This window comes from Balaenoptera ricei, chromosome 9 (genome assembly GCF_028023285.1).
Source record: "Balaenoptera ricei isolate mBalRic1 chromosome 9, mBalRic1.hap2, whole genome shotgun sequence".
NCBI lineage: Eukaryota > Metazoa > Chordata > Mammalia > Artiodactyla > Balaenopteridae > Balaenoptera > Balaenoptera ricei.
Window position 1 is genome coordinate 89,088,816 of NC_082647.1, and position 17,798 is coordinate 89,106,613.

At 34.5% G+C, this 17,798-nt stretch overlaps 1 protein-coding gene across 11 annotated transcripts in view; it reads left to right on the top strand.

Annotated features, from left to right (window-relative positions):
- CACNA2D1 (calcium voltage-gated channel auxiliary subunit alpha2delta 1) overlaps positions 1–17,798 on the top strand; it is a 500,481-nt gene that overhangs the window by 451,773 nt on the left and 30,910 nt on the right. For 7 of the 11 annotated variants that reach the window (XM_059934042.1, XM_059934039.1, XM_059934043.1 and 4 more), the window contains 8 exons: positions 1,666–1,742; positions 3,029–3,049; positions 3,727–3,787; positions 11,300–11,397; positions 14,259–14,346; positions 15,449–15,511; positions 16,196–16,299; positions 17,201–17,287. In XM_059934042.1, coding sequence (XP_059790025.1) covers positions 1,666–1,742; positions 3,029–3,049; positions 3,727–3,787; positions 11,300–11,397; positions 14,259–14,346; positions 15,449–15,511; positions 16,196–16,299; positions 17,201–17,287 — 599 coding nt within the window. The remainder of the gene's footprint in view (positions 1–1,665; positions 1,743–3,028; positions 3,050–3,726; positions 3,788–11,299; positions 11,398–14,258; positions 14,347–15,448; positions 15,512–16,195; positions 16,300–17,200; positions 17,288–17,798) is intronic. The other 4 variants (XM_059934044.1, XM_059934048.1, XM_059934049.1 and 1 more) reach the window with 2 other exon arrangements.

Below are 17,798 nucleotides of genomic sequence, written 5' to 3' on the forward strand. Positions count from 1 at the left end.
AGATTTTCATTAAATCTACATAACATTTTATTTCTCTGACCTTTTCCCATAAGGAAAGTATATGAATTACTTAATGATGGAGAAAGATTTGGGAATTGGAGGTAACAAGCATCCACTTATTTTGCTATCTTGACTGCATAATTAAATTGTAGCAAATAAGCCCTTGCATTTTTCCTCTTCATAGAGTGAATTTTTAGCATATATTCATAAGAAGAAAAACCTGGAATTTTATATTTTGTCCTGTTCTATATTGCTCATAAAAAAATGTATAACAGCATTACACTTTGGACATCCATCCCCAAAGCCTGGGAAACATGAGGCTTGAGTGATTTAAAACAAGATCTTCTGCAAATGCCTAGAAATACTCAGAAGCCTAGAAATGCACACATTTTTCTGTGCATTGCTAAATTTGGGGTTAAATTGTAAAAACGAATGCTGAATAACTCAATTGGTCACATTAATCAAGCGTCATTTTTTAATAATAGTTGCATTGGGAATCTTAGAGATAACCTCATTTTTGGCATTAGTTTGTTAGTTTCCTTCTGTACTCAAAGGATAGCAGAGGCCATTTGCAACTCTAAGTATGGATATGGAATAATTAGTTATGTTCTGCACATGTGTATCAGCCATTGTGAGAGTAGAAGAATTACACACATGCCGTTGTTACGGGAAAGTGCATAACATTCTGATATCTTTTAACAATTCCAACATTTTGTGTGTTTTATTACTTGTCAGCTTCAAAATGAGTGCGGTTACCTGCCTGTCAGCTTTTTAGTTTGTACAGTCATATTAAGACAGGGTTGGATGATAGGCTTATTTGACAGTCCTTGCGTCTAAAATGTTCAGAATTTGGCTTAAGATTTGCACTGGAGCTTTTCTCCAGTGTGTACATGTACCATGGGACTAGAGTAGCCCATGGCTCTTGTAAACTATTAAAGTCAAGATGTTTTTCCTATTGTACCTAACAGCAATCTACCAAATGATATGGAATATCCACAGTTAATGAACTTGAAATAAATACAGTTACACTGTTGGGTAAGAACCAATTGGATGAGCAAGTGCTATAAAGGAATCTGAATTTCCCTTCCAAAAGACATGGGGGAAATTGCCTAGGAAAGAGTTGTACAATATTAGGTATTTAACCCCTCAAAACAGACTATTTCAGATGATTTTATGCATTGTGTAATTAGTAATGATAATAATACTTCTTTCATTTGTAATTTTTAGCAGTGTACATTTGCTAGCAAGCACTGTAGCATTATGTATAATTCATGAGGGAGGAGATAGCCAATTGGCATGATATAATTACTTTGCTTAAACGTAGCCCTAGTATTCTTCTATTTTTGCCCACAAAAAGTATTTTAATATAGTTTTCTGGAAATACAGTATCCATGACATTTCATCTTCAGCTGATTTATGGGCGCATTTTGTAGCTTATTTTCCATGTGTCTCTTCTGATTCTCTACGATGTAGAGAACTGGATGGCAAGACCAAATTAAGTACCCTATTTGCTGAAAGCATTTTCCTGTCAAAGTAATATGTCTTTTCCTTCCCATGAGGAAGATCTTTGGATTTTCCATGAACTTGATGTGTCTTTTTTTTTTTAAGTTATGTTTCATTTTTGTTTGTTTGTTTGTGTTTATGCTTCTCTTGTTTCTATTGCAGTTTGGCCTTGGTATTACCAACCTACAGTTTTTACTATATAAAAGCCAAAATAGAAGAGACAATAACTCAGGCCAGATGTAAGTACTGTGAAAGCGACTTCAGGGTCTGTTTGTTATCTCCTAGTACCAGAGGTTTAAATACGTCTAGACTTTGGAATACCCAAGGCTTATACATTTTAGTGGGTGTTATTACCAGATCAACAGCAATGATTCTAACCCATTCCAAACATGCAAGGAACAAGAAGTGTTCTACATGGATAGAATATGAGCAGGTACTCCAGTCTCACTGGCAGTCCCTGCCACCCTCCCCTGCCTTGCTTTGTGCTCATAGAATCATTGCAGTGCTGTGTCCTCTGTTGCTATTGTTTTAAGGGTCTGCTAGCTGGCACAAAATGTTTCACAGAGTCTCTACTCACGGCACTCTGCTGGTAGTAGTAAAGTTTTCCTTTTCTTTTTTTTTTTTTTGCATTTGGCAAGAATGATATTTTGCTCGACATCGTCGACTTTGTTGGAATAAACTAAATTGCACTGGTCTTTGGCTTTGGTTTGGCAATTAACTTTCTTCTAATTATCCAAATTAATGTCTTCAGTAACTCAAATGGATCAGTTTGGTTTTTTCTTTAAGCGTCATTTGGAATGTGGAGTAATTATTAACACTAGTGCATACTTCAAGTCATTATTAATCTTTATTTTGTTTTGGGTGACTAGCTTTAGTAAAGTAAAATGACCATCATATCCTTTGCATATCACTCAATTATTCCTAACCGCCTAAATTTTGTCTGTTACGATAAAGTAAAATATATATATGCATATATATATATGAATATACATTTTACCTCTGATTGTACATGAACTACAGTTTCTTTCCTTTCTCGGTCAGTTCTTTTTTGCTCTCCGCAGTCCTGGTTCTCATTGTACATTGTGGTAATTTAGACCTTTATATTTCCGCTTTCACTTGATAGATAGATATGATGGTCTTTTAACAACCACCAACTTTGCATGAGCTAGTTCTTCACTTGATAAATGAGGGGGTGCCTAGTGGGTCTTTGATGATGGGTAAATGCTTCTGTTTATAGGCTAGCATCATTGGTATTGCACTTGCGTTAGCCACTTTGCAAAACAGACCCTTGAAATAACCACAGTACAAAGAGGGTGCTCTAGTAGTAATTGACAGGACATATTTTCCAGTCTTCAAAAATATGTGTCTTTTCTTCCAGACTACAGCTGTACATAAACCTTTGATCTATGCACAATATTTTTATTCAAGAAAGTCATTGAATAAAATATTGTTTGTGACCCCCCTTTGCTTTTACCCTCTTTTTTTTTTTGTTTCCCTGCTTTCTCCTTCTGATGGATTTTCACAGCAAAAAAGGGCAGAATGAAGGGCAAGTATTTTCTTGTTGCTCAATTTCTTTTTGTTTAGTACACTTGACATTTCCACTGATATTTCCATTCCTATTGGATACTATCCTCTGTGCTTCTCATTTGCTAGATTTTCCTCCATGATCACTCAGACCTTAGTGGCAAAAAAGGGGGAAAGAATATGCTTGTGTTTATATATGTAACCTATTTCACTTTCTGGTTTTTTCCTTAAACTTAAATACTTGTGTGTTTTTATCCTTCCACTTACTCATTCATACTAATATGAAGAATGCTATTAATTCACTAAAGACATTAATGGGTTTATTAAAAGCATTTTCTTTATCATAATATTGGTAAAATATTTGGCATTTTAAATAAATACCTCTGGTGTAACATTGACAAAAGTCACTTTTTAAAGGATATCTTAGTTATAGTAGGGTTAGTTAGTAAATGGGAAAATTATAGACCTAACATTGTCTTTGATATAACTGTTGTAATCCATGTTATGAAATTAAAATTGATTTTATTACTGTAAAGTATTGGGGATCTTTATATTCATTCATGTGTTTCAGTTTAGGATGGAAATAGTCTACTTTTATTCTTCCGTGTAAGGTTATTTTTCGATGCCTTCCTATTGACATCAAATCTCAGGGTGCATATTCCGCATTGTTTGTCTAACCCTATAACATTATCTTTGCAGATTCAGAAACACTGAAGCCGGATAATTTTGAAGAATCTGGCTATACATTCATAGCACCAAGGTAGGTTTTGTTTTCTTTTTTATAGGTCATTGTGAATATGTAGGCCTTCAAGAACAGGTCTGAGCTGGGGTCAAGACTGCTCTGGATTATGCCATGCCAAATTATGGAACCAAAGGAAACAATAACTTTAAAACTGAAAGAGAATGCTGTTCTTTCATTCATTTACTCATTCAGGTACTTAGCAGCTGCCGTGTGCTAAAGAATATGCTGACTTGGGGATACAGCTTGAATAGGACAGACGGAGGTTTTGCTTTTGTTGGAACCAACAGTGTATCCAACAAAAATGAAGAGTTGTGAATTTGCATTTGTGACTATGTATACACATACAAACTCTCACTCACTTTCTCTCTCTCTCTCTCTACACACACACACACACACACAGATAGATATGCATAGATATGTACAGATATATACATATATGTATATATATATATACAAGAATGTGTATGCCTCATAGAATGACTTAACATCATTGATTTTTTTAACACAAGTTTTTGGGAAAATATATTTTTATATAGTGAGATTTTCTCACATAATTTCTAAGATTAGCATTCTTTTTCCTCCTAACCAATTTTACTTCTCTCGCTTATAATCCCCCTTCCCTAGCTCTAATATACATCTTCATCTCTACCTCTATTTTCTTATAATTATTTGAAACTCCATTCAAGAATCCAAGATTATTCTTTATTTCTATTTCTTTCCTTAGTTTTTGACTCCCACTCTCCATCAGACACATGTAATAATACAAATCAACAGAATTCCTATTACCCTAGGCTACTGAATAAAATAGATTCAGAAGCTTGTAGTATCCAATTCTCACAATTTTTCCTTCTTAAAGAAATTGCTCTAAGAAGGCTCCTAAAAATTGGTCTCAGTTATTCTTTCTTTTTATTTCTGCATAAGACTATCTGGATTTTTGGTTCTTGTTGAAAGCAAGGAATATATATAACTTTTTGAGAAGTCTCTGTTAACAAAGCATATTTCTGGCTTTGTGAGTGACTCTGCCCTCTAGCAGTTTTCCTGCTTGAATTGCCTTCAGTCTTGGACACTGCTGATCCCACCCTTTGACGTTCTGCCTCCTCTTGCTTAATGACATGCTTCTCTGGTTTTCTTCCTCCCTCCCTGGCTGCATATTCAGTCTCTTTCATGAGCTTCCCTTCTTGTGCACATCACTCATATGAAGCTGCTGGCCTGGGCTCTCTTATCTTCCTATTTTGAGTCTGCAGACATACCACAGACGTCCACTATTCCGTGTCTACAGTTTGGGGTGATGGCTCCCAAATCTGCAGGATGTTGATAACATCTAGAAACAAACTAGACATACTATGTGGTTTATTGACCTTACATTATAATACAAGATCAAACAATCTATCTATTTCCAGACTTTATGCCTACCCTACATATTTTAATATAAGACTTCGTGTTTATGGAGCCTAATAGGAATCTCTCTTCAAGGTGCTTCAAATTCATGGTCTCCTGAACATTTGTCCTCTTTGGAAAACTCTTCTTTCTGTGTTCCCTCAGTGACAAAAATACTGTCCTCCCCAAATACCCAGTCTTGAAACCTGACAGATGTCTTTGCTCCCTTTCCTTTATATGTAACTTCTGGTCGATCAACAAGTCTTGCCACATAGAGTTTATCTTATGAGTATCAAGTATGTCTGTCAAACTCTGCTGCCTTTGTTCTAGTTCAGACTAGTGCCTTCCTCACTTAAACTACTAAGGCTGCCTCCTAATTGATCTCCCTGCCTCCAGTATTTCTCCCTTACTTCCAATTTCTGTCTCCTTTCTGTAAGCAGAGGGAGTTTCTAAACTTTCAATAACATTACGTTTCTCATCTGTTAAATACTAACCAGTGGCTTAGTATTATCCTCATGATAATCGATACTGTATAGGATAGCTTTCACATGTTCTGTCACTAGGTCCCCGTTTACCCGTGTGGTCCCCTATACTCTAAATCAGGGGCTGACAAACTACAGCCTGCAGTTTTACGTATAAAACTTTATACGTAAAGTTTTATTAGAACGCAGCCACAGGCATTTGTTGATGTATTGCCTGTGGCTGCTTTCACTACAAAAGCAGAGCCGAGGGGTTGTGGCCTAGACCTTTTAGCCCATAGAGCCTGAATCATTTACCCTCTTGCCCTTTAAGAAACAGTCTGCCAACCTCTGCTTTAAAGTCTAGCCACGCTAAACTTTTCTTATTTCCTAAAATGCACTGTTTTCTCCTCCTTACTGCTTTTCATCCACTAATTTTCTTTTCTATTTTGGATTGAACATACACACCTCCAGTCCTTCCCAAACTCCAACTTCAAAGCTCCTTGATCTGGGAATTTCTTTCCCATCATCACTGGGTTAGACATCCTTGCTGACTGCTTCATAGAATCCTGTATTTCCCGTACTAGAGTACTGGCCACACTTCATTTTATTTTCTCCAACAGAGACATGATGGCATCTATTTGACTTACCATTCAATACTCAATATCAAATCCACTGACTGGCACACAGTGGGGGCCTCATAAATAGTTGACGACTGGAGAATCTATAAATGTATGAAAAGTATTTTAAAAATCATATTATTAATTATAATACCTGCAATCTTACTAGCAGTTTTTTGATACAAGTAACTTTGGACCACTGCTAAAACTAGTTTTAGCTGGGAAGCAGAATATTAATGTAGCACAGGGGTGGGAAGAGGTTGAGATACTGGGCACCCTGTGTTGATGAGACCCTCCCTCCGAGCATGGTAAACGTCCAGGAATTCCCAGAGAAGATAAATATATCTCTCAATCTCAATTTCCAATTCACAGACAATGGATTTTGTTATAGTTCAGCAAGCGTTAGCATATGGATCGTTTCTGTGGCCTGTCACGTTCAATATCAATATGACTGGCTGGAAGACTGGAATTCACCTGTGTGTTCGGGGAAGGAGCAAATAGCAGAGAAGGGAAGAAATGTTGTAGCTTGTGGGAGAAACAATGAGTGTTCACCCCAGTTAACACGTGTTAAGCCTTTTACATGTATGATTTGATTATATTTACCCCTCAAAAGAGCTCTGTAATAAATTAGTGTTATATATTATCCTATTTCACAGATTCGGAAACAGTTTTAGAGATGTTAAATAATACAGGATTTGAATCCGTTTCCTTGCTACTCTAAGGTATAAATATCTACACTGAATATGCAGATACTTAGTCAGGGAATCTCAAAAGAATGTCCACTACAGCTGAGTAAAATATTTTTGTAGGGAACATTTCCTGGAAACGTGAGGATTGGATGTGTATTCAAAGACTTGTGGAAAGTAAACTGATAGAAAATTAGGATAAAGAAAAAATTGGTGAGAAAAGGGAGACATTTATGTAGTATAGAACACCCGGCATATGTTTTTGTCACTGTTGTTAATGGGAAACAGTGAAGCAAACTCTAGAGAAAGACTTTCAGGATCTGTTTGCCAGATTTTCATGGTCATAGCTGTGTTACTCGGATTCTCGGCATCTTAGTTTCTTTACTTGCAAAATGGTGCTAACGATAATACCTACCTCGTACAGTTTTTATAAGCTTTAAGTGAGATAATATTGCATGCAGAATATTTAGCATAGCTCTTGGTATGACATGAGCTCTAAATAAATACTAGTTATTATTATTGATGGTTATAGTAAGAGGTCAGAGGAGGAGGGATAGTTATTTAATAAAGGATGTTATGGGAATTCCCTGGCGGTCCAGTGGTTAGGACTTGGCGCACTACCACGGGCCTGGGTTCAATCCCTTGTTGGGGAACTAAGATCCCGCAAGGCGTGTGGTGTGGCCAATAATAATAATAATAAAGGATGTTAAAAAGCAGTTATTTTAAAATAATTTGAAGAAAGCTCATGAATTTTAAAGGTAGAACCATTTTTGTTAATTCTTGAATAATTAAACTCATTGATCCTAATTAGTACTCGGGTTTTGCAATTTCCTTAAATTTTGAAAACTACTGGAAAGGAAAGCATGGAGAATACCAATGTGTGGAGCATTATTCCTATCTTTAAGAGAATTACAGTCATAGGGATGAAAGTCTACAACATGGATTAATTTTTCTATCTTTCTTGGATAATGAGAAATGAGAAAGCACTTCAAAGATAAGTTAGAATAAGAAAGAAAAGTATGTGATCACCAGTAATTCAATGCTAATTTGAGATGTATGACCTATGTAAGTTCGTGGAATAGAATGAGAACAAACTGACTTTCAGTATTCTAGAAATATATAATTTGCCAAATTTCTAATACCAAACATCTTTTAGTTTACAGCCATTTAAGTTACAAATCCCATTTTGGTCAGAAACACAAAGTGACCAAAAAAGATTATATAGCTTTGAGGCCCTGAAGGTATTTTCAGCAAATCGAAATTGAATTTGTTCCTTTAAAGTCATCCAGAGGTTTCTCCACCTTGCTACTTTAATCTTTTTTAGGGGGAAAAAAAAAAAAATTCCAGAAAAGTAATGCTCAATATGTGTAAAATTGATCTCTTTTAGAAAAACAGTGCCTCATAGAAAGTTTATCAGCGAAGTCTATCCCACACGTCCTGAGGGAACTCAGCAGTTGTGCTAACCACAGTTATTGCCTGTCATGCACTTTCCTGGGGTGGTTCCTTTGGGAGAGATCTTAAGAAATGCTGATTATCTCCAGTTGTCAAGATCCCAGGCCTATGCTGAACAATCATTAGGCTAACAGGCAACCGATGTTGATTCTGTCTGTCTAGACGTACATTCGCATCCCAAATATTTCAGTCAGGCTCTTGCTACTTACTACCTAGTGCATAGGCACCCTGGTCTGCCTGGTGGGTAACTTTCTGTTGTCCCGGCTCATTCTTATCACAGGAGAACTCATTCCCTGACACAACATTCAGCGTTGTGTTTTCTCACGTCGCAGTTGTTTAAATTCTTTCACTTCTGCTCACATCCTGATTCAACAACTCTCTTTAATGGTAGTTTCAGCACTTTCACCGCTTTTGCCATTACGATACATCAAAAGGTCAATAATATCTTTAGACTCCTTCAGAGTTGGGCACAACCGAGCCAACAAGGATCAAAACAAAAACAAAACAAAACATGATGATATTGTCTAAACTAACTGCTCACAACACTGACAGCCTTCTATTGGTAGAGGTCAAAGCTGCTTTTGGCCTGAAGCTTTGTGACTATAAAAGCTCACAGAGTGAAAGTTCAAAGCACAGTGTAGGTTATGTTAAAACACTAATTAGGGATCTGAAGACTTGGCTTCCCCTCAGGGCTTGACCACTTGCTAGTTAGGTGCCTTTGGGTAAATCTTTTTACATCTTTGAATCTCAGTTTCCTCACTATTAAAATATTAAATTACCTTCTGATAAAGTTATGTTTAGAACTAAATGATTAAAAGATAATTTTAGAAATGCCTTCTAGATAATAACATGGAATTTTTAAATTCCATGTTTTATTAATGATTTTATTAATAATTATTTCATTTAGTCCTTCTAAAACATTCTATTTAATCCTTTTAAAACCTTCCCATCAGCTTCTAATTCTGTGCCATCCTAGTTCAATGTATTGGCCTTTTGACTTCCAGGCTAGTGTTGTTTCCAAAAAAGCATAGCATTGTGGGAAGAAGTCAACTTTAGCTCTGTCAATAATTTAATGGGTATTATGAAAACTTTTTAAACCTTGTCTCTAAACAAAAATTTTCCATGAACCAAGAAGTCTTGTTTTGGAAGTTCTGACATTCTATTCCTCTCTGCAGCTTTGTATTTAGATAATGGCCTTGCATCTGAAAATATTTACTTTTTGATTGCATTTTTGTCTTGAATATTTGATTATCCAGTCTGTTAGTTGTATTAACCTAGTTATTATAATTGCAATCTTCTTATAATATTTATGTTGCCTTACATTTATTCTTAATTTCCAAAACACTTAGGACAGCAGTTCTCAAAGTATAGAACCCTGTGGGTTCCAAAGTCTCTTTCAGAGAATCTGCAAGGACAAAGCTATTTTCCTAACAATGTTAAATGGCATTTGTGTTTTTCATCATATTGACATTTGCAGTGACAGTACAAAAGCAATGGTGAGCTGATACCTTATCAGGAGTCAAGACAGTGGTACTAAAGACCACTGGTAGCCACTGTAATCTTCATTGCCAGGCACCTACATTGGGGAAAAAGCCAGTGTCACTTTAAAATATCCTTGATTAAAGCAGTAAGAATTACTAATTTTATTGAGGTTTACCCGTGAGTATATGTCTTTTAATACTGTGTAAAAAAAAAAAAAAAAAAAAAAGGAAGTTTTACTGCCTACCAGAGTAACTTGCCTATCTCCAAAAATTGTGTGAATTGAGAGCTAAAATAGGAGCTTCTTGCTTTTTTTCCATGAGATATCACTTTACTAGAAAGAATGAATGACAGAGGAGCTGTGGTTATTCAGACTTGGGTATTTGGCAGACATTTTCTCAAAAATCAATTAAATGAGCCTTTTACTTGGAAGAAAACAACTGAAAGTATTTGTTCCCAATGACAAAACCTGAACTTCAACAAAAATTAGAATTTTAGGAAAGTTACATATTCATTACTGTAAGCATGACAGCTTCCCAATAGTTATAGACCTATCTGGTGAGATCAGTGATGTTATTAATGAATGTGAATTTTCATTATTGTGTAATAAAATATGTTACCGTTTGGAACATCTGCATTATTCATATCTTCCAAATAACCAATTTATGATGTGATAAAAATCATGATGGGTAAAAGATTCATTCAAAATGTAAGATGGTGCATTGAATTTTAATATAACAGAGTACAAAATGTTCATTGGTATTGTTTCAGAGTCCATATCACAAATTACGAATCAAGAAATTGCAAATAATCAAGTTTTAGTGTGTTACTCAAGAAAAAAGAACACCCACAATTATCTGAAAAGATTATTAAAATAATTCTCCTTTCCAACTGATGATCTGCGTGAGCACTTACTTTTTTCATGTGCCAAAACAATCTTGCAGTCAACTGAATGCAGAGACATTATTGTATTCTCTTAAGTCAGTAATTACAGATATGTGCAAATAGCTAAATCAATGCCACTTTGTTTAACTCGATTTTTTTAAAATAGTAATTTCTCAAAAAAAGTTAACATAGTGGGTTTATTGTAGATATTTGATAAATAGATATCTTTAAATTTCTCAGTCTTAATTTCTATATGTAAATTGCTAACCTACAGCATAAAATGACAATAGTGCAGTAGGAGTAACAGAAGCCAACACTTATTGGGCACCTTCTGTCCAGAGTTCAAATGGTTAATGTATATTAATATATAATATATAATCCTGACCACTTGATGTTAAAGTGTTATTCCATTATAGGGATGAGGAAATGGAGATAACCAGAATTCAACAGCTTGCAAAGTCACGCAGATAGTAAAAAGTTTAAAAATTAAATGTTTTCACTACCTATGCTTACTGTGTACATTTTTGTAAAGTTGTGATTTTAACGCCTAATATCCTAAAATATTTTTTTCAGAGATTACTGCAATGATCTTAAAATATCAGATAATAACACCGAATTTCTTTTAAATTTTAATGAGCTTATCGATAGAAAAACTCCGAACAACCCATCATGTAAGTATGCATTAATTTGCAATAATTGCTTCACTGTGGTTATATGCGAAGTAGTCAAATCGTGATTCAGTTTAGTTTGTTGGTATGCTGGTTTATTTATTTACTTTTTGAAGTTTTAATGGTAACAATTTGACCCTTATTTTTTTATATATTACAGAAATTTCATTCTGTTATTAAGTAAAATCCAATGTTCAAAGCCAGGTATTCAATACTTGCAAATGGTTAGATGTAAATAGTATATGCTTACCTTGTCCCTCTCAAATTTGGGAAATTTAATTTGGAATGATCTTTTGAAGATTCTTTATTGCATTGTTCTTTCCTCTATGCAGAGGAAAACACATTTTAATCAAGTTATTTATATCCTCCAATTTATATAATGAGTTTTAACATGGATAGCATAAAAACAACAAATAGAGACATAACAATGGGGTTTTATCTTGATCACAGTTAACTTTAATCTTAAAAAATATGCATCGATAATTTCCCATTTTATGAAGTAAATCAAGTTAGAATGGATACATTTTAGTAGTTAGTTTTTAACAATTTTATTTGTCTTTCAGAGAAATTTGCATCATTTATACTCTGAAACCTCATAGAGATTTATGGATTCTGGGCTCTTAAAACATTTAAAAATCTTAACTGTTTTTTCTTCCTAAAATTACCCTATGTATTAAAAAGTACTATCAGGAGAAAAGGCAGTAGTATACTTAGGAAATAAGAGAGAAAAACCAACTGCCTGGCCAAAATTACCTTAGTAAATATAACTTGAAGATAAAAGTACACATAAATGACTTGTTTGTTCTCTTTCTCCTCTTCCATCTTCTCCCTTCTCCTCTCCCTCGTCCTTCTTCTCTCTTTTTCTTTTCTTCTTAAAAGTTATTTCTCCTGCTATCAGGAAGGGTTAAATAAAGCATTTCCTCAGTTATAAAAAAAGAAAATCCCTTCTTAAAGCTGTCTCTCAAGCTTATATTTATCTCGTAAGAAATAACTACTGAGCACCTCTAAGACGAGTTAGCCAGTTGCTTGAAAGAGCCGCTCTGGAAACCTGTCACGGGTGGGTGAAGTCTGCATTGATCATGCCTGAACACGCGTGATTTCAAAACTTTCTGCTCAGTGTGAGCTCATTCTGCGCAGAACCTTTACAGTGTTATTATTTATTTCCAAAAGAGAACTGAAATAATAAGATTATTGAATACTCCTTTAATTGGATGTCTCGTCTCAGAGAAGTATAAATGTTTAAACAAAATACTTTTAGTAAAATAGCGCTAATATCCATAGTGTTATTTATGTTCTTCAGTCTCTTCCTTCATTTCAGTTAACTTTTTTCTGCCTCCCCTATAATTCTATGGGAAATGTTTGAGATGATTATATAAAAAATTGAGAACTTACTAGATGTTTTATTATAAAAGAGTTAATAGCTATGAAATAATCTCTATTTTCCTCTGACAGTGTTATAGATTTTTCTCAATCATACTTTACCTCATGTTATCAATATTCTGTAAAACCAACTCTAAAAGTAGATATCAGTGACTGAAATGTAACTGACCTAAATGGGTTTTTTTAAAAGAGGTACAGTCAAGTTTAACTTTGCTTTATAAAAGTACTTAATCCATCAGTAAAATTACAATTCTCACCTATTGTTTAAGTTAATTTATTAACCTACCTAAATGTGAATGCTGTAGGGTGGTTGTCTTCTTCATATTCTTCTTTATTTTTGAATTAAAGGAAAAATGAAAAGTGTATATGTATAAAACGGTAAAGCTTAATACTAATAATCTATTTATTGCATGTAACCAGCTGCAGGAGACAGATTTCAAGATTGATTTTAGGCTTAGAGCATAATGAAAATATGAATCAAACTATGAAATTACTTGTAACATTGACTTATATTACAGATTAAGATAATGGTTTCTTTTGTTTTACCTAAAAGGATTTAAGAATTAAAAGGATTTAAGAATTAAAATATATCACTCACTTTCCAAAGGGATTATTTTTTATAGTGATTGTTTCTAAAATAGTGTAATAAAAGTTCCTAGAATGAATTGAAGTCTAAAATATGGATTAAATTGATCCTTTAATCTTGAGTGAAAGATACATTGAGGTAAAATAATTAAAAGGAACTAAACTGTTTTCTAGCCTATGCCACCCCCAGCTCTTGTGGTAACACAATATTAAGTAACACCATATATTCCGTATCTGAATAAAATGAAATCAGAAGTGTGAAGTTTCAGTCGGTACGTGTAGGTTATGTCAGAGCTTTATGGGCTTAGAGCAGAGGAGCCAAGAGAAAGGGAAGAAGGCAACATTTTTTGTTTAAGAGAGTGTATTCACTGACCCTTGGTCCTCGTCATCTTTTCCCTCCATTACCTTCAAACCTGGGCTAATACTCTCTTCAGTTACTCCAGAAGTGACAGCCTGAAGCCTGTGCTCTTTCATCAGTACCAACAGATTCCAAAAGCCGGTCTTGGAGCAGTGCTGGTCTGTGATAAGTTATTCTGTTCCTTGGCCCCAAAACAGAAAACAAAAAAACAAAGAAAACCCTATATGTATTATATAGTTTTATACTTAGGCATAAAATTGTCTGTGAAATTATGACACTTTGGAATCCTTATCCTTTTGATAGCATTTACAAAATAATTTGCCTCATTTAGAATTGGTTTTTCCACTTCTGATTTTGTCCATATCCTGAAAAATGGAAGAGGAACAATATAAAAAATGTAGAAAATTAATAAGGTTACATTGTTAAATTCATAGAAATATTATCCACTCTAAATTGCATCTGGAAATAGAAAATGTTTGTTTCATTACTATCCTAATTAAACTATGTGGGTGTAATTGAGGCTCTCCTTCTTCCGTGTTAGGCAATACGGACTTGATTAATAGAGTCTTGCTGGATGCAGGCTTTACAAATGAACTTGTCCAAAATTACTGGAGTAAGCAGAAAAACATGTAAGTGTTTGTTCTTATTAATAAAAGATATATATTCTGTATTTCGGTTTAGCTTCTCTTGGGGAAATTTTTGGAAAATAGGTCTCATAAATTTAAAGTTTATTATTTATCTTTAATAACCGTTTCTCAAGAAAACCATTTTGCAGTTGTTGACAACTTGAATTTTCAGTTGTGGTTGTGTGTCAGGACTAACATCTACCATTACTCAGCTTTACGCATGTATACACTGCAGTGTGAATAACCAAATTAAATAGGTGTGCTTGCGTGTGTCTCAGTGTTGGTGGTAAACTAGGGCTTCTAGTGAATGTTCAGTTAGCTTTCTAGTAGCCCTGCCCTACAGCCAGTCAAGACATGGAGAAATCTGACGATGGTTCTCCTTTCCAGTCTCTTCTCCGCCCCATTTCCAATCAACCAGCAAGTGCTAAATATTGTTTCTAAAAATGTTTTCCTCTCTTCTTCATACTCAGGGTTCTGATTGTTTTCCATTTCTAAGAAATCACAGCAGCTGATGTCTCTGCCTTTAGGGCTTCCAATTCCTCTGCCCACGGGCCCCAGGCTGTTCTCCATGTAACTCATACTTTCCAGAGTCTCACTTTTAAAACAGAGCCCTAATAACTTCAGGGTGAAGGTGAAGCAGCCTCTCCAGCGTGGATTTCACGATCACTCATGAGCTGACCATGCTTCAGAAGCTTATACTTGCAACTTTACCTCCTGTTGTTTCTCACCTCATGCCTTATGCTTTTATTACACCAAATACTACCACTCTTCACTAGCTTTCCCTTACATGTACTCTTTTCTTTACATGTGATGTCTTCCTGTCATCTGTGTTAACTCCCATTCCATCTTCAGGATGCAGCTATCTCATTATTTCTTATGAAATGTCTTCCTTAAGCATCCTGCCTTTAACTATTTCTTAGATATTTTAAGAAATATCTAAAAACTATGTTTTATTAAAACATGGTTTACATCTATTGATACATTTACTTTGGCTTCCTTTATCTCAGGAACTCATTCTGTTTCACTTTGTACCACCAACACCTAAACTAATACCTTACAAAGAATAAGTTGAATGAAAATGTCCTTCTTTTGTCTTCTGTTCCAGCAAGGGAGTGAAAGCACGGTTTGTTGTGACTGATGGTGGTATTACCAGAGTTTATCCCAAAGAGTAAGTTCAAATAGCATCTGTAAAAATTACTGGATTACAAAGGACTTCTCCAAGGATCTGTACCTTACTGTATAAGGAAGCCATTCTTCAGAGAAACTGATCATTATTCGTAGTTAAATTGGAATTTACCTAAAGTACTTAATTATTAAAATACTCCATTTCTTTCAAAAATGCTATTATATGATTCTTCAGTGATGTTTTTGCTTGTCATATATATTACAACATTGAAGAGGTTATCAAAGAGATTTCTCTCTTCATAGACATAAGCTAACCTGGTTAAATGAAGATATGGTTATTACGAATATGTCGACTGGCAATATTGGCATAGCACTTCATTGTTTGCACTGTTCTATGGATTTTATCTGTGTTTATCTTCAGAAGAGTCCATAAAGTGGGCTGTGTAGGTTTATTAATATTAATTGACTTATTAACTGACTTGTCTATAATTACCTGGCTAGTAAATGGCAGAGTAAAACTAGACGTCAGCTTCTTCTGCTCCTTAGTTTAATTCTAAGCAGATCTGTTGCTTAGTAGTGAATGTCATTTACACCATCAATTACCACTAACTTCCTTAGACGTACCTGAGATACAGACATATCTGTAAAGTTCAGTGGTGTCCACAAAGGGAAAAGTAAGTTATCGAGTAGATTAAAGAATAAAAATGATGACCCATTTCCTCCTTAGGGCTGGAGAAAATTGGCAAGAAAACCCAGAAACATATGAGGACAGCTTTTATAAAAGAAGTCTCGATAACGATAACTATGTTTTCACTGCTCCGTACTTTAACAGTAAGTATTGCTTTAGAATTCAGCCATCTCAATTCCTTTTTTAAGAATAAATTATTGCTACTACCTGCTTCCCCCCACACAAACAATATATTTTATGTTATTTGCTCAGAATAGTGATCATTAAGCATATACCATATGCACGACATTGGAAGGACAGAGCATCCATTTAGTTGAGGAAATAAAATGCATCTACAAGAAATCAGCCACCCAGTAATGTAAAGACAGCATATCTACAGGCATGCATAATACACTGAAACACATATAGATCATCCCTCATTTCACAAACTGCAAATATATTTAAGAATGTTTAATGAATTTTAAAAATGTAATTAATCAGTTTGCTCTTTAATCAGTATTAGTTGCATAACATTTATAAAAATTAATAATAGCCTATATTTTAAAATACTTTATTGGGTTCTTTCCCTAAAACTTTCTAATTTAATCCTTCAGCCTTTCTGGGGGTTGGTTTTACCATCACCATTTTCACAAATGGGGAAACTGAAGTTCAGAGAATTTCAGTTTTTTCCAGGAATATGTATCTTTTACAGTTTTACAGCAGTTTTGTGAATCTAAAATCAATCTTTCTGCTTTACTTCAGCAGCCTCCCCAGTATTGTAGTAAGTGTCATAAAGCAGGGATTTGGTGTGCATCCTTTATTGTGAGAGTGATACAGCCAAGCTGAGTAATTCTCATTCCAAAGTCAATTAATGCAAACCAATTCCTGGACACTCTAATTAGCCTGCTATAAAAAGGAAGAAAAGGGAAGAGGAGACCACTTCTTGATAACATATTTATGCTAGAACATTTAAGTAAAACAGTATCCACCTGTACCTATTAAAATAAATTTAATATTATTTGATTTATCTAGATAGGTCTATTTTTCCCTTTTTTTTTTTTTTAGAAAGCGGACCTGGTGCTTATGAATCAGGCATTATGGTAAGCAAAGCTGTAGAAATATACATCCAAGGAAAACTTCTTAAACCTGCAGGTAAGCACATATATTGTACACATACACACAACCAAAATTAAATGTGACCTACTGTTTATATTATCAACTGGCAGTGCTTATCAGGAAGGCTATCAGAAAGCTTCAACCAATATAAAGTCAAATTTGAAAAATAAAATGAAACACAATTAGTTACCTATGAGATTGGGGATAAAATAAGAGTTGAGTTTTCAAAGAAGTGTGTATGTTTATACACTCTTGACATAAATTTAGGGAGTCAGTTTCGTGTTGTATTTCAAAATTCTAAATGCTGGATTGATCCAGCAATTCCACTCAGAAGTCTATCCTATAAAGCATTTCAGAGATACAAAAGTAGATATGGGCAAGGATGTGAATATTTGTAATAATTTAAACATGAAAAGTTAAGTTTCCATCATTGGGGAAAAAGATAAATTGTGGCATATCTATACTATGTATCTGTTAAAAAGAATTAGGTAGGGATCTATTAAAAAAAAAAAACCTTACAATAAAACATATAGAATAATGAGTCTTT